Source organism: Scyliorhinus torazame, chromosome 23 (genome assembly GCF_047496885.1).
Source record: "Scyliorhinus torazame isolate Kashiwa2021f chromosome 23, sScyTor2.1, whole genome shotgun sequence".
Classification (NCBI taxonomy): Eukaryota; Metazoa; Chordata; class Chondrichthyes; order Carcharhiniformes; family Scyliorhinidae; genus Scyliorhinus; species Scyliorhinus torazame.
In genome coordinates this window covers 38,234,555-38,256,955 of record NC_092729.1, presented here as the reverse complement: position 1 = coordinate 38,256,955, position 22,401 = coordinate 38,234,555, and the positions used below count along the sequence as shown (strand labels likewise).

At 50.0% G+C, this 22,401-nt stretch overlaps 1 protein-coding gene across 4 annotated transcripts in view; it reads left to right on the top strand.

The window, feature by feature from the left end:
• Positions 1 to 22,401, top strand: part of LOC140399586 (RNA binding protein fox-1 homolog 1-like) — a 161,311-nt gene that overhangs the window by 76,765 nt on the left and 62,145 nt on the right. For 2 of the 4 annotated variants that reach the window (XM_072489120.1, XM_072489119.1), the window contains exon 3: positions 22,207 to 22,344. In XM_072489120.1, the coding sequence (XP_072345221.1) occupies positions 22,207 to 22,344 (138 nt within the window). Of the gene's footprint in view, positions 1 to 21,215; positions 21,380 to 21,498; positions 21,716 to 22,206; positions 22,345 to 22,401 lie in introns of those variants that run through there. The other 2 variants (XM_072489122.1, XM_072489121.1) reach the window with 2 other exon arrangements.

The window sequence follows — 22,401 nt, the reverse complement described above, 5'->3', positions numbered from 1 at the left end:
CTCACTCTGTCCAATCGCAGTGCCTCTGTGTTATAGATCCCCCCACTCACGAACACCGTGTATCTGCTCTGTGTGATATAACACAGTGTATCTGCTCTGTGTGATTTAACACCGTGTATCTGCTCTGTGTGATATAAAACTGTGTATCTGCTCTGTGTGATATAACACTGTGTATCTGCTCTGTGAGATATAACACCGTGTATTTGCTCTGTGTGATATAACACTGTGTATCTGCTCTGTGTGATACAACACCTTGTATCTGCTCTGTGTGATTTAACACCATGTATCTGCTCTGTGTGATATAACACCGTGTATTTGCTCTGTGTGATATAACACTGTGTATCTGCTCTGTGTGATATAACACCGTGTATCTGCTCTGTGTGATACAACCCCGTGTATCTGCTCTGTGTGATTTTACACCGTATATCTGCTCTGTGTGATTTAACACTGTGTATCTGCTCTGTGTGATTTAACACCGTGTATCTGCTCTGTGTGATTTAACACCGTGTATCTGCTCTGTGTGATATAACACTATGTATCTGCTCTGTGTGATATAACACTGTGTATCTGCTTTGTGTGATATAACACAGTGTATCTGCTCTGTGTGATACAACCCCGTGTATCTGCTCTGTGTGATTTAACACCGTGTATCTGCTCTGTGTGATTTAACACCGTGTATCTGCTCTGTGTGATATAACACTGTGTATCTGCTCTGTGATATAACACTGTGTATCTGCTTTGTGTGATATAACATTGTGTATCTGCTCTGTGTGATACAACACTGTGTATCTGCTCTGTGTGATATAACACAGTGTATCTGCTCTGTGTGATATAACACTGTGTACCTGCTCTGTGATACAACCCCGTGTATCTGCTCTGTGTGATTTAACACCGTGTATCTGCTCTGTGTGATTTAACACCGTGTATCTGCTCTGTGTGATATAACACTGTGTATCTGCTCTGTGTGATATAACACTGTGTATCTGCTCTATGTGATATAACATTGTGTATCTGCTCTGTGTGATATAACACTGTGTATCTGCTCTGTGTGATATAACACCGTGTATCTGCTCTGTGTGACATAACACTGTGTATCTGCTCTGTGTGATATAACACTGTGTATCTGCTCTGTGTGATACAACCCCGTGTATCTGCTCTGTGTGATTTGACACCGTGTATCTGCTCTGTGTGATTTAACACCGTGTATCTGCTCTGTGTGATATAACACTGTGTATCTGCTCTGTGTGATATAACACTGTGTATCTGCTCTGTGTGATATAACATTGTGTATCTGCTCTGTGTGATATAACACTGTGTATCTGCTCTGTGTGATATAACACCGTGTATCTGCTCTGTGTGACATAACACTGTGTATCTGCTCTGTGTGATATAACACTGTGTATCTGCTCTGTGTGATATAACACCGTGTATCTGCTCTGTGTGATATAACACCGTGTATTTGCTCTGTGTAATATAAATCTGTGTATCTGCTCTGTGTGATATAACACCGTGTATCTGCTCTGTGTGATTTAACTCCGTGTATCTGCTCTGTGTGATATAACACTGTGTATCTTCTCTGTGTGATATGACACTATGTACCTGCTCTGTGTGATTTAACTCCGTGTATCTGCTCTGTGTGATATAGCACTGTGTATCTTCTCTGTGCGATATGACACTATGTACCTGCTCTGTGTGATCTGACACTATGTACCTGCTCTGTGTGATATGACACTGTGTACCTGCTCTGTGCGATATGACACTGTGTACCTGCTCTGTGCGATATGACACTGTGTATCTGCTCTGTGTGGTATAACACTGTGTATCTGCTCTGTGATATGACACTGTGTACCTGCTCTGTGCGATATGACACTGTGTATCTGCTCTGTGTGGTATGACACTGTGTATCTGCTCTGTGTGGTATAACACTGTGTATCTGCTCTGTGCAATATGACACTGTGTACCTGCTCTGTGCGATATGACACTGTGTGTCTGCTCTGTGTGATATAACACTGTGTATCTGCTCTGTGTGATATAACACTGTGTATCTGCTCTGTGTGATATAACACTGTGTATCTGCTCTGTGTGATATAACACTTTGTATCTGCTCTGTGTGATATGACACTGTGTATCTGCTCTGTGTGATCTGACACTATGTACCTGCTCTGTGTGATATGACACTGTGTTCCTGCTCTGTGCGATATGACACTGTGTACCTGCTCTGTGCGATATAACACTGTGTATCTGCTCTGTGTGGTATGACACTGTGTATCTGCTTTGTGTGGTATAACACTGTGTATCTGCTCTGTGCAATATGACACTGTGTACCTGCTCTGTGCGATATGACACTGTGTGTCTGCTCTGTGTGATATAACACTGTGTATCTGCTCTGTGTGATATAACACTGTGTATCTGCTCTGTGTGATATAACACTGTGTATCTGCTCTGTGTGATATAACACTTTGTATCTGCTCTGTGTGATATGACACTGTGTATCTGCTCTGTGTGGTATGACACTGTGTATCTGCTCTGTGTGATATAACACTGTGTATCTGCTCTGTGTGATATAACACTGTGTATCTGCTCTGTGTGATATAACACTGTGTATCTGCTCTGTGTGATATAGCACCGTGTATCTGCTCTGTGTGATATAACACTGTGTATCTGCTCTGTGTAATGGATCTGTGTGATAAGAGTGCGTCTCTGCTCTCCGGGACTTGACACTGAGTATCTGCCATGTGTTCCTGTTGCTGTGTGTCTCCCGGCTGTGACATGAAGTTCTCTGACTGCTTTTGGGTTATGGCACCCGATATTATTTTGTGAGCTCAGTTCTCTTTGTGAAATAATCGTTTGAGTTTCCTTCAGGCAGCGGTTTAACTCCCTTTGCAGCTGAAATGTCTTTGTGTCACGACGTGTGACGAGCGCTTCAGTGTGGACTGGGAGCAAGTTGGCTTGTTAAGGCCTGGAATCGAGATCGGCACTTCTGCACTGGGGCGCCAGAACCCACTCAAAGTCTGCGCTGACTTAGAGGAGGAGGGCCGGAGCCTCGTCTGAAGGATTATCCTGGTGGGAATCCCGGGCCATACTAGGATCCGAATCCGACCGAGAGCGGGAAGCTCCGAATCGGGATTGGCAGGGACTCCATACGAATGCATGGCTGAGGGGCAAGGAGTGGATCTCTCCTCCCCTCGGACCTGCTCCCCCCCCCCCACCCCCCCATTGGAGAAGATCGTGCCTGGTCTGATCGTCACCCCCCCGACCCCACATTCCCGCCAACTCCCCATAACCTTTCACCCCCTGGTCAATCAAGAATCTAACCACCTCTGCCTGGACGATGCTCGAGGAAGCGACTTGGCGAGACTCACGGCCCTGTGAATCTCCCCTCCACGTCCATCCTCTCGAAAGCCCCACATCGCCGTCCCGACGTCGGAGGGGCTGAACGGTCTCTTGATGGGCACCCCCCGCCATTGGTGCGGAGGTTTTGTTTTCGGGGGGGGTGGGGGGTGGCCATGCGATTGGGGTCTGGCGCCGGGATCTTTCTCTCAGTCCGTTGTGGTTGGTCGATGCCGATTGGGCGATTCTCGCCCGGCTCCTGGTCGTGACCTCTGTACAGACGGGACTGTCCGTGTCCGAATGGTGATGGGTCGCCGCTGCTCGACAAGGCCGGCAGGCCCGAGGCTTCGGCCTAACCGCTGGCTCCCACTGTCCTGGCTGGCAGCAGCGTTCCCCTGCCCAGCGCAGGGTCGGGTCTAGTGACCCACCATCAGCGACTCGCCACGTTTCTTTCTGATATATCAACCTGTCGTAGGCTCTGACTTTTTTCATTTTTCCTCCTATTTCTTCCCTCCACCCTGCCTATCCTCAACTCATTCCCTCCATTCCTCTGCATCTCATTCCTCTCTCTCGCTGTCTCTCTCTCTCTCGCTTTCTTTTCTCTCTCTCTCTCTTTCTCGCTCTCTCTTTCTTTTCTCACTCTCTATCTCTCGCTCTTTATTTTCTCTCTCTCTCTGTCTCCCTCCCTCTTTCTCACTCTCTCTTTCTTTTCTCTCTTTCTCACTCTGTCTTCCTTTTCTCTCTCTCTTTCTTTACTCTCTCTCTCTCTGTCTCGCTCTCTCTCTCTCTGTCTCTTTCTTTTCCCTCTCTCTATCTCTCTCACTCTGTCTCTCTTTCACTGACTCTCTCTCTCTCATTCTTGTATTTTTTCACCTCTCTCTCTACACATCCCTGTCTCTCTCTCTCTCTCTATGTATCCCTGTCTCTCTCTCTCTCTCTCTATACATATCCCTGTCTCTCCCTCTCTTTCTCTCTCTCGCTCTGTATCCCTATCTCTCTCTCCCTCTATGTATCCCTGTCTCTCTCTTTCTCTTTCTCTCTCTCTACATATCCCTGTCTCTCTCTCTCTCTTTCTCTCTCTCTCTCTATGTATCCCTGTCTCTCTCTCTTTCTCTCTCTCTCTCTCTCTACATATCCCTGTCTTTCTCTCTCTCTCTCTCTCTCTCTACATATCCCTGTCTTTCTCTCTCTCTCTCTCTCTCTCTCTACATATCCCTGTCTCTCTCTCTCTTTCTCTCTCTACATATCCCTGTCTCTCTCTCTCTCTCTCTCTACATATCCCTGTCTCTCTCTCTCTCTCTACATATCCCTGTCTCTCTCTCTCTCTCTCTCTACATATCCCTGTCTCTCTCTCTCTCTCTACATATCCCTGTCTCTCTCTCTCTTTCTCTCTCTACATATCCCTGTCTCTCTCTCTCTCTCTCTCTCTACATATCCCTGTCTCTCTCTCTCTCTCTCTCTCTCTACATATCCCTGTCTCTCTCTCTCTCTCTCTCTACATATCCCTGTCTCTCTCTCTCTTTCTCTCTCTACATATCCCTGTCTCTCTCTCTCTCTCTCTCTCTCTCTACATATCCCTGTCTCTCTCTCTCTCTCTCTCTCTACATATCCCTGTCTCTCTCTCTCTTTCTCTCTCTACATATCCCTGTCTCTCTCTCTCTCTCTCTCTCTACATATCCCTGTCTCTCTCTCTCTCTCTCTCTCTACATATCCCTGTCTCTCTCCCTCTTTCTCTCTCTACATATCCCTGTCTCTCTCTCTCTCTCTCTCTCTCTACATATCCCTGTCTCTCTCTCCCTCTCTCTCTCTACATATCCCTGTCTCTCTCTCTCTTTCTCTCTCTACATATCCCTGTCTCTCTCTCTCTCTCTCTCTCTCTACATATCCCTGTCTCTCTCTCTCTCTCTCTCTCTACATATCCCTGTCTTTCTCTCTCTTTCTCTCTCTCTCTACATATCCCTGTCTCTCTCTCTCTTTCTCTCTCTCTCTCTCTACATATCCCTGTCTCTCTCTATCTCTCTCTCTCTCTCTACATATCCCTGTCTCTCTCTCTCTCTCTCTCTCTCTACATATCCCTGTCTCTCTCTCTCTTTCTCTCTCTACATATCCCTGTCTCTCTCTCTCTCTCTCTCTCTCTCTACATATCCCTGTCTCTCTCTCTCTCTCTCTACATATCCCTGTCTCTCTCTCTCTTTCTCTCTCTACATATCCCTGTCTCTCTCTCTCTCTCTCTCTCTACATATCCCTGTCTCTCTCTCTCTCTCTCTCTCTACATATCCCTGTCTCTCTCTCTCTTTCTCTCTCTACATATCCCTGTCTCTCTCTCTCTCTCTCTCTACATATCCCTGTCTCTCTCTCTCTCTCTCTCTCTACATATCCCTGTCTTTCTCTCTCTTTCTCTCTCTCTCTACATATCCCTGTCTCTCTCTCTCTTTCTCTCTCTACATATCCCTGTCTCTCTCTCTCTCTCTCTCTCTACATATCCCTGTCTCTCTCTCTCTCTCTCTCTCTACATATCCCTGTCTCTCTCTCTCTTTCTCTCTCTACATATCCCTGTCTCTCTCTCTCTCTCTCTCTCTCTACATATCCCTGTCTCTCTCTCTCTCTCTCTCTCTACATATCCCTGTCTCGCTCTCTCTTTCTCTCTCTACATATCCCTGTCTCTCTCTCTCTCTCTCTCTCTCTACATATCCCTGTCTCTCTCTCTCTCTCTCTCTACATATCCCTGTCTCTCTCTCTCTTTCTCTCTCTACATATCCCTGTCTCTCTCTCTCTCTCTCTCTCTCTCTACATATCCCTGTCTCTCTCTCTCTCTCTCTCTACATATCCCTGTCTCTCTCTCTCTTTCTCTCTCTACATATCCCTGTCTCTCTCTCTCTCTCTCTCTCTCTCTACATATCCCTGTCTCTCTCTCTCTCTCTCTCTCTCTACATATCCCTGTCTTTCTCTCTCTTTCTCTCTCTCTCTACATATCCCTGTCTCTCTCTCTCTTTCTCTCTCTCTCTCTCTACATATCCCTGTCTCTCTCTCTCTCTCTCTACATATCCCTGTCTCTCTCTCTCTCTCTCTCTCTACATATCCCTGTCTCTCTCTCTCTTTCTCTCTCTACATATCCCTGTCTCTCTCTCTCTCCCTCTCTCTCTACATATCCCTGTCTCTCTCTCTCTCTCTCTCTCTACATATCCCTGTCTCTCTCTCTCTTTCTCTCTCTACATATCCCTGTCTCTCTCTCTCTCTCTCTCTCTACATATCCCTGTCTCTCTCTCTCTTTCTCTCTCTACATATCCCTGTCTCTCTCTCTCTCCCTCTCTCTCTACATATCCCTGTCTCTCTCTCTCTCTCTCTCTCTACATATCCCTGTCTCTCTCTCTCTTTCTCTCTCTACATATCCCTGTCTCTCTCTCTCTCTCTCTCTCTACATATCCCTGTCTCTCTCTCTCTTTCTCTCTCTACATATCCCTGTCTCTCTCTCTCTCCCTCTCTCTCTACATATCCCTGTCTCTCTCTCTCTCTCTCTCTCTACATATCCCTGTCTCTCTCTCTCTTTCTCTCTCTACATATCCCTGTCTCTCTCTCTCTCTCTCTCTCTACATATCCCTGTCTCTCTCTCTCTTTCTCTCTCTACATATCCCTGTCTCTCTCTCTCTCCCTCTCTCTCTACATATCCCTGTCTCTCTCTCTCTCTCTCTCTCTACATATCCCTGTCTCTCTCTCTCTTTCTCTCTCTACATATCCCTGTCTCTCTCTCTCTCTCTCTCTCTACATATCCCTGTCTCTCTCTCTCTTTCTCTCTCTACATATCCCTGTCTCTCTCTCTCTCCCTCTCTCTCTACATATCCCTGTCTCTCTCTCTCTCTCTCTCTCTACATATCCCTGTCTCTCTCTTTCTCTCTCTCTCTACATATCCCTGTCTCTCTCTCTCTTCCTCTCTCTCTCTCTCTACATATCCCTGTCTCTCTCTCTCTCTCTCTCTCTCTCTACATATCCCTGTCTCTCTCTCTCTACATATCCCTGTCTCTCTCTCTCTTTCTCTCTCTACATATCCCTGTCTCTCTCTCTCTCTCTCTACATATCCCTGTCTCTCTCTCTCTCTCTCTACATATCCCTGTCTCTCTCTCTCTTTCTCTCTCTACATATCCCTGTCTCTCTCTCTCTCTCTCTCTCTCTCTACATATCCCTGTCTCTCTCTCTCTCTCTCTCTCTACATATCCCTGTCTCTCTCTCTCTTTCTCTCTCTACATATCCCTGTCTCTCTCTCTCTCTCTCTCTCTCTCTACATATCCCTGTCTCTCTCTCTCTCTACATATCCCTGTCTTTCTCTCTCTTTCTCTCTCTCTCTACATATCCCTGTCTCTCTCTCTCTTTCTCTCTCTACATATCCCTGTCTCTCTCTCTCTCTCTCTCTCTCTCTACATATCCCTGTCTCTCTCTCTCTCTCTCTACATATCCCTGTCTCTCTCTCTCTTTCTCTCTCTACATATCCCTGTCTCTCTCTCTCTCTCTACATATCCCTGTCTCTCTCTCTCTCTCTCTCTCTACATATCCCTGTCTCTCTCTCTCTTTCTCTCTCTACATATCCCTGTCTCTCTCTCTCTCTCTCTCTACATATCCCTGTCTCTCTCTCTCTCTCTCTCTCTACATATCCCTGTCTCTCTCTCTCTCTCTCTCTACATATCCCTGTCTCTCTCTCTCTTTCTCTCTCTACATATCCCTGTCTCTCTCTCTCTCTCTCTCTCTCTCTACATATCCCTGTCTCTCTCTCTCTCTCTCTCTCTACATATCCCTGTCTTTCTCTCTCTTTCTCTCTCTCTCTACATATCCCTGTCTCTCTCTCTCTTTCTCTCTCTCTCTCTCTACATATCACTGTCTCTCTCTCTCTCTCTCTACATATCCCTGTCTCTCTCTCTCTCTCTCTACATATCCCTGTCTCTCTCTCTCTTTCTCTCTCTACATATCCCTGTCTCTCTCTCTCTCCCTCTCTCTCTACATATCCCTGTCTCTCTCTCTCTCTCTCTCTCTACATATCCCTGTCTCTCTCTCTCTTTCTCTCACTACATATCCCTGTCTCTCTCTCTCTCTCTCTCTCTCTACATATCCCTGTCTCTCTCTCTCTCTCTCTCTACATATCCCTGTCTCTCTCTCTCTCTTTCTCTCTCTACATATCCCTGTCTCTCTCTCTCTTTCTCTCTCTACATATCCCTGTCTCTCTCTCTCTCTCTCTCTACATATCCCTGTCTCTCTCTCTCTCTTTCTCTCTCTACATATCCCTGTCTCTCTCTCTCTCTCTCTCTCTACATATCCCTGTCTCTCTCTCTCTCTCTCTCTCTACATATCCCTGTCTCTCTCTCTTTCTCTCACTACATATCCCTGTCTCTCTCTCTCTCTCTCTCTCTACATATCCCTGTCTCTCTCTCTCTCTCTCTACATATCCCTGTCTCTCTCTCTCTCTACATATCCCTGTCTTTCTCTCTCTTTCTCTCTCTCTCTCTCTCTCTACATATCCCTGTCTCTCTCTCTCTTTCTCTCTCATAGACATACACTTAGAATCTAAGCCCAGACATTCACTCCCTCCCCCCCGCCCCCCCCCCCCCCGGCGCACAGAGGCAGCCGTGTGTCCCATCCACAAGATGCACTGCAGTAACTCACCGAGGCTCCTCAGGCAGCACCTTCCCAACCCATCTCCGCCCCCCCCCCCGGCGCACAGTGACAGCCGTGTGTCCCATCCACAAGCTGCACTGCAGTAACTCACCGAGGCTCCTCAGGCAGCACCTTCCCAACCCACGGCCGCGACCATCTAGAAGGACAAGGGCAGCAGGTACCTGGGAACCCCACCCCCTGGAGGGTCACCTCCGAGCCCCTCCCCACCCCGACTGGGAAAGATATCGGCCTTTCCTTCGCTGTCGCCGGGGCAACATCCTGGAACTCCCTCCCTCTCTGTCTCTCTGTCTCTCCCTCAGAATATCACACACTCCCTCTCTCTCTCACCCTCAGAATATCACACACTCCCTCTCTCTCTGCCTCTCCCTCAGAATATCACACACTCCCTCTCTCTCTGTCTCTCCCTCAGTATATCACACACTCCCTCTCTCTCTGTCTCTCCCTCAGAATATCACACACTCCCTCTCTCTCTGTCTCTTCCTCAGTATATCACACACTCCCTCTCTCTCTGTCTCTCCCTCAGAATATCACACACTCCCTCTCTCTCTGTCTCTCCCTCAGTATATCACACACTCCCTCTCTCTCTGTCTCTCCCTCAGTATATCACACACTCCCTCTCTCTCTGTCTCTCCCTCAGTATATCACACACTCCCTCTCTCTCTGTCTCTCCCTCAGTATATCACACACTCCCTCGCTCTGTCTCTCCCTCAGTATATCACACACACCCTCTCTCTCTCTCACCCTCAGTATATCACACACTCCCTCTCTCTCTCTCTCCCTCAGTATATCTCACACTCCCTCTCTCTCTCTCCCCCTCAGTATATCACACACTCCCTCCCTCCCTCCCTCTCTCTCTCACTCTCTCTCCCTCAGTATATCACACACATACCCTCTCTCTCTCTCTCCCTCAGTATCTCTCTCTCTCCCCCTCAGTATATCACACACTCCCTCTCTCTCTCTCTCTCTCTCTCCATCAGTATATCTCACACTCCCTCTCTCTCTCCCTCAGTATATCTCACACTCCCTCTCTCTCTCTCTCTCTCTCTCCCTCAGTATATCTCACACTCCCTCTGTCCTTGCATATCTCTCTCTCTCTCTCTCCCTCAGTATATCACACACTCTCTCTCTCCCTCAGTATATCTCACACTCCCTCTATCCTTGCATATATCTCTCTGTCTCTCTCCCTCAGTATATCTCACACTCCCCCTGTCCTTGCATATCTCTCCCTCTCTCCCTCAGTAGATCACACACTCCCCCTGTCCTTGCATATCTCTCCCTCTCTCCCTCAGTAGATCACACACTCCCCCTGTCCTTGCATATCTCTCCCTCTCTCCCTCAGTAGATCACACACTCCCCCTGTCCTTGCATATCTCTCCCTCTCTCCCTCAGTAGATCACACACTCCCCCTGTCCTTGCATATCTCTCCCTCTCTCCCTCAGTATATCACACACTCCCCCTGTCCTTGCATATCTCTCTCTCTCACTCCCTCAGTATATCTCACACTCCCCCTCTCCTTGCATATCTCTCCCTCTCTCCCTCAGTAGATCACACACTCCCCCTGTCCTTGCATATCTCTCCCTCTCTCCCTCAGTAGATCACACACTCCCCCTGTCCTTGCATATCTCTCCCTCTCTCCCTCAGTATATCACACACTCCCCCTGTCCTTGCATATCTCTCTCTCTCACTCCCTCAGTATATCTCACACTCCCCCTGTCCTTGCATATCTCTCTCTCTCACTCCCTCAGTATATCACACACTCCCCCTGTCCTTGCATATCTCTCTCTCTCACTCCCTCAGTATATCTCACACTCCCCCTGTCCTTGCATATCTCTCTCTCTCACTCCCTCAGTATATCACACACTCCCCCTGTCCTTGCATATATCTCTCTCTCTCTCCCTCAGTATATCACACACTCCCTCTGTCCTTGCATATCTCTCCCTCTCCCTCAGTATATCACACACTCCCCCTGTCCTTGCATATCTCTCTCTCTCCCTCAGTATATCACACACTCCCTCTGTCCTTGCATATATCTCTCTCTATCCCTCAGTATATCATACACTCCCTCTGTCCTTGCATATCTCTCTCTCCCTCTCCCTCAGTATATCACACACTCCCCCTGTCCTTGCATATCTCTCTCTCCCTCAGTATATCACACACTCTCTCTCTCCCTCAGTATATCACACACTCCCTCTGTCCTTGCATATCTCTCTCTCTCTCCCTCAGTACATCACACACTCCCTCTGTCCTTGCATATCTCTCTCTCTCTCTCTCCCTCAGTATATCACACACTCCCTCTGTCCTTGCATATCTCTCTCTCTCTCCCTCAGTATATCACACACTCCCTCTGTCCTTGCATATCTCTCTCTCTCTCCCTCAGTACATCACACACTCCCTCTGTCCTTGCATATCTCTCTCTCTCCCTCAGTATATCACACATTCCCTCTGTCCTTGCATATATCTCTCTCTATCCCTCAGTATATCATACACTCCCTCTGTCCTTGCATATCTCTCTCTCTCTCTCCCTCAGTATATCACACACTCCCTCTGTCCTTGCATATCTCTCTCTCTCTCTCCCTCAGTATATCACACACTCCCTCTGTCCTTGCATATCTCTCCCTCTCCCTCAGTATATCACACACTCCCCCTGTCCTTGCATATCTCTCTCTCTCCCTCAGTATATCACACACTCTCTCTCTCCCTCAGTATATCACACACTCCCTCTGTCCTTGCATATCTCTCTCTCTCTCCCTCAGTACATCACACACTCCCTCTGTCCTTGCATATCTCTCTCTCTCCCTCAGTATATCACACACTCCCTCTGTCCTTGCATATCTCTCTCTCTCTCCCTCAGTATATCACACACTCCCTCTGTCCTTGCATATCTCTCTCTCTCTCCCTCAGTACATCACACACTCCCTCTGTCCTTGCATATCTCTCTCTCTCTCCCTCAGTACATCACACACTCCCTCTGTCCTTGCATATCTCTCTCTCTCTCTCTCTCTCCCTCAGTATATCACACACTCCCTCTGTCCTTGCATATCTCTCTCTCTCTCCCTCAGTATATCACACACTCCCTCTGTCCTTGCATATCTCTCTCTCTCTCTCTCTCAGTATATCACACACTCCCTCTGTCCTTGCATATCTCTCTCTCTCTCCCTCAGTACATCACACACTCCCTCTGTCCTTGCATATCTCTCTCTCTCTCTCTCTCCCTCAGTTCATCACACACTCCCTCTGTCCTTGCATATCTCTCTCTCTCTCCCTCAGTATATCACACACTCCCTCTGTCCTTGCATATCTCTCTCTCTCTCCCTCAGTACATCACACACTCCCTCTGTCCTTGCATATCTCTCTCTCTCTCTCCCTCAGTACATCACACACTCCCTCTGTCCTTGCATATCTCTCTCTCTCTCCCTCAGTATATCTCACACTCCCTCTGTCCTTGCATATCTCTCTCTCTCTCTCTCCCTCAGTATATCTCACACTCCCTCTGTCCTTGCATATCTCTCTCTCTCCCTCAGTATATCACACCCACCCCCTGTCCTTGCATATCTCTCTGTCTCTCTCCCTCAGTATATCACACTCCCCCTGTTCTTGCATACCTCTCTCTCTCCCTCAGTATATCACACTCCCCCTGTTCTTGCATACCTCTCTCTCTCCCTCAGTATATCACACTCCCCCTGTTCTTGCATACCTCTCTCTCTCCCTCAGTATATCACACTCCCCCTGTTCTTGCATACCTCTCTCTCTCCCTCAGTATATCACACTCCCCCTGTTCTTGCATACCTCTCTCTCTCTCTCCCTCAGTATATCACACACTCCCTCTGTCCTTGCATATCTCTCTCTCTCTCTCCCTCAGTATATCACACACTCCCTCTGTCCTTGCATATCTCTCTCTCTCTCTCCCTCAGTATATCACACACTCCACCTGTCCTTGCATATCTCTCTCTCTCCCTCAGTATATCTCACACTCCCTCTGTCCTTGCATATCTCTCTCTCTCTCTCCCTCAGTATATCTCACACTCCCTCTGTCCTTGCATATATCTCTCTCTCTCACTCCTTCAGTATATCACACACACTCTCTCTCTCTCTCTCTCTCCCTCAGTATATCTCACACTCCCCTGTCCTTGCATATCTCTCTCTCTCTCCCTCAGTATATCACACACTCCCTCTGTCCTTGCATATATCTCTCTGTCTCTCTCCCTCAGTATATCACACACTCCCTCTGTCCTTGCATAAGTCTCTCTCTCTCCCTCTGTCATTGCAAATCTCTCTCTCTATCCTTCGCATATCTCACATTCCCCCTGTCCTTGAATATCTCTCTCTCTATCCTTCGCATATCTCACACTCCCCCTGTCCTTGAATATCTCTCTCTCAACCCTCGATCTCTCTCTCTCTCGACCTTCTCTCTCTTTCTCTCTCTCTCTGACACACAGTGTGTGCCTCTCTGTCCCTGTGCCCTCCCCTGTCCCCCTCGCCCTTTACCAATCTTCTCCCTTCTCGCCGCCTCTCTCTGTCCCTCTCCTTCTCGCTCTGTCCCCCCCCCTCTCTATCTCTTTTTGCCCCTCCCTTTTTCATGTTCCCCTTCCTCTCCTTCCGCCCGCCTCCTCTTCCCTCCCTCTCGCCTGTCGCCGTGACTCCCCCCTTCCCTTTCTTCCCTGCTGGTGTAGAGGCTGTGATAGGGGAGTGAGCCAGAGAGCGGACAGCCTCGCCCCCCCTCCGTCTCCTCCAGGTTTTTCAAGGGCATTTTGTGATTGTGAACGTCCTTCGATTTTCCTCTCTTCCTTGTGACTTTGGGATTGGACCGATTAATCAATACTCAATAATCAGTACTCACCGCACATGCCTGTGTTAATGACTTCCTTTGGCACAGTACACACTCTTTATTAAAGGCTTGTGACTGCAGTTTTTGCTGATCTACCACCCTCCCTTTACCCCACTGTATGCGGAGAGTGTGTCTTGGGTTAACAGTGTGATTTGAGGAACACCCCACCGAGGCGTTGTTGGTGGGGGTTTGCACAGTGCCATCCCGAATCTTGTGGGGGCGCGGGGGGGGGCGGCGGGGCGGGGGGGGGGGGGGGGGAGATGGGCGCATGAATTGGACCAGTGGCTGGGACACGAAAACCCCCCTTCCGCCCCGCCCCCCACACCCACCTCCACCCCAATATGGCCACACCCCACCATTCCTGCGATGGACCTTTTGAAAGGAGGGCGAGGGGATCGGCGAGAATACCGGTGAGGCGCCCCCGTCCGCGAGGCTCAGCCACGCGGGGAGCCGAGGCCCCGCCCAACCGGGAGACATGTTGCCGAGGGTCCCCGCCGCCAGCAGCGCCACGTTTCGGAGGGAGTCGCCGCAGTTTGCACGGCGGCGGGAAGCAGGCGCCGACTGGTTGAGGCTCGGCCGTGGACAGCCCAACGAGGACCCATCCGCCCCCCCCCCCCCCCATTTTAAAAAGGAGCAGAGCCTGAACAGATTCCTTTTCTGCGTTGCGAATGGGCCCCCGGCATATGAGTGGACGCCGCCTCGAGCACGTGTAAGTGAGGCACGCCGCGGGCGCGACCGATTAGCTCAAATGGGTTGCGGGCGTGGCTATCAGCGCACTCAGGATTGGGCAGCAGGTGCTGCCCAAGCGCAGGGTCACCTCTGACCGCCGATGTTTTGCTCCCTGTTGCTTTCTCGCCGCGGCGATGCCACGCCCGGTCAGATTTGTATTGCCAACCAATCAGTAGTGGAAACGGTTGCGACCCTCTAAAATTTGGTCTGATGAGTCACGGGTGGAAAACTTTGGCGACATGTCTCTTCAGGGGCACTACATATATATATGAGATCATCGGGCTCGGATGAGACGGTTGGTTGACAACCTGGTTGACGACGCCCCCCCCCCCACCCCCCGCCCACCCCCAACTCCCAACGAACCCTCCGCTTCTCTTAATCCGCGCGCGTCGAGACAGCATTATGACTTGTTGCATTGTGCAGAGGTTGTTGGGAATGGTGTGGGAGACGGCACACCTCTGCATGGTGAGGTGGATGGCGGTGTGGGGGGGGGTGGGGGGGGGGGGGGGGAGGTGGGGAGGGCTAGGAGGGAGACTGCTCGCCGACGGGGCAGCGCTTCCGGGGCCGAAACAGGAGCAGAGTCGGCCATTCGGGCCCCCGGGCCCGCTAATTCAGCATGATCGTGGCTGACACTGCTCCGTCCGAGCACCGTATTCCCGCCCTCTCCCCATAGCCCTTGACACCCCCCCCCCCCCCCAACCCCCTCACTCTCCCGGAAACCCCGCTGAGGTATATTCGCCAACATGGCCTCCGCAGTCTCCTGGCCTCGAGAATTCCGCAGGTCGCTATTCTCCGAGTGGAGACGTTTTTCCTCATCTCTGCCCGACCCCGTATCCTGGGATTGTGACCCGGTGTTCTGGACCCCCCCCCCCGCCCCCCCCCCCCCCCCCCCCATCCTAGGAAACAACATTCCTGCGTCCAGTCTGTCTGGCCCTCTGACAGCTTTATACGTTTGCGATCACATCCCCCCCCCCCCCTTCATTGGTCTGGACTCCAGCGATTACAGGCCCAGCCGACCCCGATCGCTCCTCATAACGCAACCCTGCCATCCCGGAGCCTGGGGCAGAGGCGATGGGGTGGCGGTATTGTCACTGGACTCGTAAACCCGGCGGTCCTGGGTTCAAATCCCGCCACTGCCGATGGTGAAATTTGAATTGAATCATATTCTGGGATTAAAAGTCGAATGATGGCCCTGGGCCATTGTCCATTGTCGGCAGCGCTGGTGGCTGGCACAGTCGTTTCACAGCTCCGGGGGTCCCAGGTTCGATTCCCCGCCGGGTCACTGCCTGTGCGGAGTCTGCACATCCTCCCCGTGTGTGCGTGGGTTTCCTCCGGGTGCTCCGGTTTCCTCCCACAGTCCAAAGATGTGCAGGTTAGGTGGATTGGCCTTGATAAATTGTCCCTAAGTGTCCAAAGATGTACAGGTTAGGTGGATTGGCCGTGTTAAATTGTCCCTAAGTGTCCAAAGATATACAGGTTAGGTGGATTGGCCGTGATAAATTGTCCCTTCGTGTCCAAAGATGTACAGGTTAGGTGGATTGGCCGTGTTAAATTGCCCCTTAGTGCCCAAAGATGTACAGGTTAGGTGGATTGGCCGTGTTAAATTGTCCCTTAGTGTCCAAAGATGTACAAGTTAGGTGGATTGGCCGTGTTAAATTGTCCCTTAGTGTTCAAAGATGTGCAGGTTAGGTGGATTGGCCGTGTTAAATTGTCCCTTAGTGTCCAAAGATGTGCAGGTTAGGTGGATTGGTCGTGTTAAATTGTCCCTTAGTGTCCAAAGATGTACAGGTTAGGTGGATTGGCCGTGTTAAATTGTCCCTCAGTGTCCAAAGATGTACAGGTTAGGTGGATTGGCCGTGTTAAATTGTCCCTCAGTGTCCAAAGATGTACAGGTTAGGGGGATTGGCCGTGTTAAATTGACCCTTAGTGTCCAAAGATGTACAGGTTAGGTGGATTGGCCGTGTTAAATTGTCCCATAGTGTCCAAAGATGTGCAGGTTAGGTGGATTGGCCGTGTTAAATTGTCCCTTAGTGTCCAAAGATGTACAGGTTAGGTGGATTGGCCGTGTTAAATTGTCCCTTAGTGTCCAAAGATGTACAGGTTAGGTGGATTGGCCGTGTTAAATTGTCCCTTAGTGTCCAAAGATGTACAGGTTAGGTGGATTGGCCGTGTTAAATTGTCCCTCAGTGTCCAAAGATGCGCAGGTTAGGTGGATTGGCCGTGTTAAATTGTCCCATAGTGTCCAAAGATGTGCAGGTTAGGTGGATTGGCCGTGTTAAATTGTCCCTTAGTGTCCAAAGATGTACAGGTTAGGTGGATTGGCCGTGTTAAATTGTCCCTTAGTGTCCAAAGATGTACAGGTTAGGTGGATTGGCCGTGTTAAATTGTCCCTTAGTGTCCAAAGATGTGCAGGTTAGGTGGATTGGCCGTGTTAAATTGTCCCTTAGTGTCCAAAGATGTACAGGTTAGGTGGATTGGCCGTGTTAAATTGTCCCTTAGTGTCCAAAGATGTGCAGGTTAGGTGGATTGGCCGTGTTAAATTGTCCCTTAGTGTCCAAAGATGTGCAGGTTAGGTGGATTGGCCGTGTTAAATTGTCCCTTAGTGTCCAAAGATGTACAGGTTAGGTGGATTGGCCGTGTTAAATTGTCCCTTAGTGTCCAAAGATGTGCAGGTTAGGTGGATTGGCCGTGTTAAATTGTCCCTTCGTGTCCAAAGATGTACAGGTTAGGTGGATTGGCCGTGTTAAATTGTCCCTTAGTGTCCAAAGATGTACAGGTTAGGTGGATTGGCCGTGTTAAATTGTCCCTTAGTGTCCAAAGATGTACAGGTTAGGTGGATTGGCCGTGTTAAATTGTCCCTCAGTGTCCAAAGATGCGCAGGTTAGGTGGATTGGCCGTGTTAAATTGTCCCATAGTGTCCAAAGATGTGCAGGTTAGGTGGATTGGCCGTGTTAAATTGTCCCTTAGTGTCCAAAGATGTGCAGGTTAGGTGGATTGGTCGTGTTAAATTGTCCCTTAGTGTCCAAAGATGTACAGGTTAGGTGGATTGGCCGTGTTAAATTGTCCCTCAGTGTCCAAAGATGTACAGGTTAGGTGGATTGGCCGTGTTAAATTGTCCCTCAGTGTCCAAAGATGTACAGGTTAGGGGGATTGGCCGTGTTAAATTGACCCTTAGTGTCCAAAGATGTACAGGTTAGGTGGATTGGCCGTGTTCAATTGTCCCATAGTGTCCAAAGATGTGCAGGTTAGGTGGATTGGCCGTGTTAAATTGTCCCTTAGTGTCCAAAGATGTACAGGTTAGGTGGATTGGCCGTGTTAAATTGTCCCTTAGTGTCCAAAGATGTACAGGTTAGGTGGATTGGCCGTGTTAAATTGTCCCTTAGTGTCCAAAGATGTACAGGTTAGGTGGATTGGCCGTGTTAAATTGTCCCTCAGTGTCCAAAGATGCGCAGGTTAGGTGGATTGGCCGTGTTAAATTGTCCCATAGTGTCCAAAGATGTGCAGGTTAGGTGGATTGGCCGTGTTAAATTGTCCCTTAGTATCCAAAGATGTACAGGTTAGGTGGATTGGCCGTGTTAAATTGTCCCTTAGTGTCCAAAGATGTACAGGTTAGGTGGATTGGCCGTGTTAAATTGTCCCTTAGTGTCCAAAGATGTGCAGGTTAGGTGGATTGGCCGTGTTAAATTGTCCCTTAGTGTCCAAAGATGTACAGGTTAGGTGGATTGGCCGTGTTAAATTGTCCCTTAGTGTCCAAAGATGTGCAGGTTAGGTGGATTGGCCGTGTTAAATTGTCCCTTAGTGTCCAAAGATGTGCAGGTTAGGTGGATTGGCCGTGTTAAATTGTCCCTTAGTGTCCAAAGATGTACAGGTTAGGTGGATTGGCCGTGTTAAATTGTCCCTTAGTGTCCAAAGATGTGCAGGTTAGGTGGATTGGCCGTGTTAAATTGTCCCTTCGTGTCCAAAGATGTACAGGTTAGGTGGATTGGCCGTGTTAAATTGTCCCTTAGTGTCCAAAGATGTACAGGTTAGGTGGATTGGCCGTGTTAAATTGTCCCTTAGTGTCCAAAGATGTACAGGTTAGGTGGATTGGCCGTGTTAAATTGTCCCTCAGTGTCCAAAGATGCGCAGGTTAGGTGGATTGGCCGTGTTAAATTGTCCCATAGTGTCCAAAGATGTGCAGGTTAGGTGGATTGGCCGTGTTAAATTGTCCCTTAGTGTCCAAAGATGTACAGGTTAGGTGGATTGGCCGTGTTAAATTGTCCCTTAGTGTCCAAAGATGTACAGGTTAGGTGGATTGGCCGTGTTAAATTGCCCCTTAGTGTCCAAAGATGTACAGGTTAGGTGGATTGGCCGTGTTAAATTGTCCCTTAGTGTCCAAAGATGTACAGGTTAGGTGGATTGGCCGTGTTAAATTGTCCCTTAGTGTCCAAAGATGTGCAGGTTAGGTGGATTGGCCGTGTTAAATTGTCCCTTCGTGTCCAAAGATGTACAGGTTAGGTGGATTGGCCGTGTTAAATTGTCCCTTAGTGTCCAAAGATGTACAGGTTAGGTGGATTGGCCGTGTTAAATTGTCCCTTAGTGTCCAAAGATGTGCAGGTTAGGTGGATTGGCCGTGTTAAATTGTCCCTTCGTGTCCAAAGATGTACAGGTTAGGTGGATTGGACGTGTTAAATTGTCCCATAGTGTCCAAAGATGTACAGGTTAGGTGGATTGGCCGTGTTAAATTGTCCCTTCGTGTCCAAAGATGTGCAGGTTATGTGGATTGGCCGTGTTAAATTGTCCCTTCGTGTCCAAAGATGTGCAGGTTATGTGGATTGGACATGAACAATTCCTCTTAGTGTCCAAAAAAGGTTCGGCGGGGTTGCTGGGTTGCGGGGTGGGGTGGAGGTGTGGGCTTGTGTAGGGTGCTCTTTCCAAGGGCCGGTGCAGACTCGATGGGCTGAATGGCCTCCATTTGCACTGTAAATTCTACGATTCTCTGAAAAACCCACCTGGTTGCCTCATGTCCTTTCGTGAAGAGAACCTGCCCTCCTTACCTGGGCTGGTCTATATGTGACTCCAGGCCCCGGCAATGTAGGCTGACTATTTACTGCCCCCCCCCCCCCTCGAGGGCAATTAGGGATGGGCAATAGCTAGGATATTGAGAAAACTGTACCCAATCCCCCAGGTGTGGCCTCACCGAGGCCGTGTTCAGCTGCAGTAAGACATCGCGGCTCCTGTACGTCCTCTCGCAATGAAGGCCCACGTATCCTTCGCCTTCCGAACTGCTGGCTCTCCCTGCATGTTTGCATTCAGTGACTGGTGCAGTGGGACACCCAAGTCCCTCCACGCAGCAACATTTCCCAATCGATCACCATTTAAATAACACTTGTCCTTCCTGAAGTGGACAATTGCACATTTAGCCACGTTATGCATAGATACTGAGAAGATAGGAGCAGGAGGAGGCCTTTTGGCCCTTCGAGCCTGCTCCAACATTCATCACCATCAAGGCTGATCATCCAAGTCAATAGCCTAGTCCTGCTTTCTCCCCAGAGCCTTTGATCCCATTCTCCCCAAGTGCCAGATCCAGCCGCTTCTGGAATAGATTCAAAGTTTCAGCAACAACTACTTCCTGTGGTAATGAATTCCACAGGCTCGCCACTCTTTGTGCAAAGAAGTCTTTGTGGGGTAGCATTGTGGATAGCACAATCGCTTCACAGCTCCAGGGTCCCAGGTTCGAATCCGGCTTGGGTCTCTGTCTGTGCGGAGTCTGCACATCCTCCCCGTGTCTGCGTGGGTTTCCTCCGGGTGCTCTGGTTTCCTCCCACAGTCCAAAGATGTGCAGGTTAGGTGGATTGGCCTTGATAAATTGCCCTTAGTGTCCAAAATTGCCCTTAGGGTTGGGTGGGGTTACTGGGTTATGGGGATAGGGTGGAGGTGTTGACCTTGGATAGGGTGCTCTTTCCAAGAGCCAGTGCAGACTCGATGGGCCGAATGGCCTCCTTCTGCTCTGTAAATTCTATGATAATCTATGAAATGTCTCCTGATCTCTGTCCGAAATGGTTTACCCTGAATCCTCAGACTGTGACCCCTGGTTCTGGACACACACATCATTGGTAACATCTTCCCTGCATCTACCCTGTCCAGTCCTGTTAGAATTTTATAAGTCTCTATGAGGTCCCCCCTCATTCTTCTGAACTCCAGCGAGCACAATCCCAACCTCGTCAATCTCTCCTCATAGGACAGTCCCGCCATCCCTGGAATCAGTCTGGTAAGTTCGCTGCTCTCCCTCGAGAGCAAGATCATCCTTCCTCAGAGAAGGAGACCAAAACTGCACACAATACTCCAGGTGAGGCCTCACTAAGGCCCTGTCGAATTGCAGCAACACATCCCTGCTTCTATACCCGAAACCTCTCACAATGAAGGCCAACATACCATTAGCCTTCTTTACCGCCTGCTGCACCTGCATGATCTCCTTCAGCGAATGGTGGACCATTATGCTACATCTGCCAGGGATTTATCCACTCGCTCAACTTGTCCAAACCACCTTGAGGCCTCTTAACACCCTCCTCGCCACTCCACCTTCCCACGTGTCGCCGGCAAAGCGTTTGTGGATGGCATGCCCGTGGGGGAGGTTGGCGGGAGGGGTGGGGGAGGTTGGGGACAGGGGTGGTTGGGGGGGGGGGGGGTCGATTTGAACAGCCCTGATGTCCCCACCCTCTGCCCGTCTGTAAACGCCAATGTGGCCTTTGCAACTGCTGATTTCCCGCCTCTTACCAACGGTGGCGCCTTTTCCACAAACCCTTAAATTCGCTGACGCCCCAACCCTTGGATAATAACCTGCTCGCCCAATCTGAGGTAAGGTGGAAATGAAAGATTGGTTCATTTTTACGCACGCATGTCGGAGGAGTTTCAGAATGGAAAATGAGGCGGGGGGGGGGGGGGGGGAGTTAAACCCAGGAAGGCTTTCCTCTGTCCCCACAGGTGGATCGTCCATGGGGGTCATGGCTGGTTTGAAACTGTAGAAAGGAGTCAGGTGACCACCACTGGAGACATCTTGCCCACTCGGCCATTGGCCACTTTGGAAAGGACCAAGGAAATGGCTGCATAGGGGTCGCCCAGAGGCCGAATCTCCCACGTCTCGATCGCAACGCACCCTGCCCATTATTAGGGGGCATTCGATGGGGGTGAATGGTATGGACGCTCATGGCTCGAGTGTTACTGCGCGTTAGAATATTTTAGACTCGGTGTGAGGTGGGGGGGGCGGAATCTGTTATTGTTCTTCAAACGCCTCTCTCCCACGTCATCCATTCGCCCCTCTAGGATTTTACTTTCGAATGTTGAGTGCAAAATCCCGCTGTCGGAAGCTGTTTGTTCGAAAGGTGGCCTATGTCCCCCCCCACGTCTGCTCGAGACTAATCCCTGACCAGCGTAGACGCCCCCCCGCTTGCAAGGCTAGCTCAGCCGAGGGTCCCTCCTTTATCCAAGGGAGCTTGGGCAAATGTATGAACCCGACTGCGCTGACGCTACGCATCGTTGCCAGAGAATCCGTGGGAGGGGAGGGGGGAGGTGGGGACGGGCAGTGGGGGGGGGCAGCTTTAGCGAAGGCACATCCCCGCGGTGCCCCTTCGTGACTTCCCGATCTCACCGAGTGTTGTTCTCTGTCTGTTTTCTACCCTGGGCAGCAACCGGAGGATCTGTGCAAGACGGACGGCTCGCAGCAGTCGCCGGATCTCGACGGCAGCAAGGAAGAGCCCAAGCGTCTGCACGTCTCGAACATCCCCTTCCGCTTCCGCGACCCTGACCTGCGCCAGATGTTCGGGGTGAGTCCCCCCCCCCCCCCCCCCACCCCGCGGCTCCGAGCCGCCAAACGGCGAAGG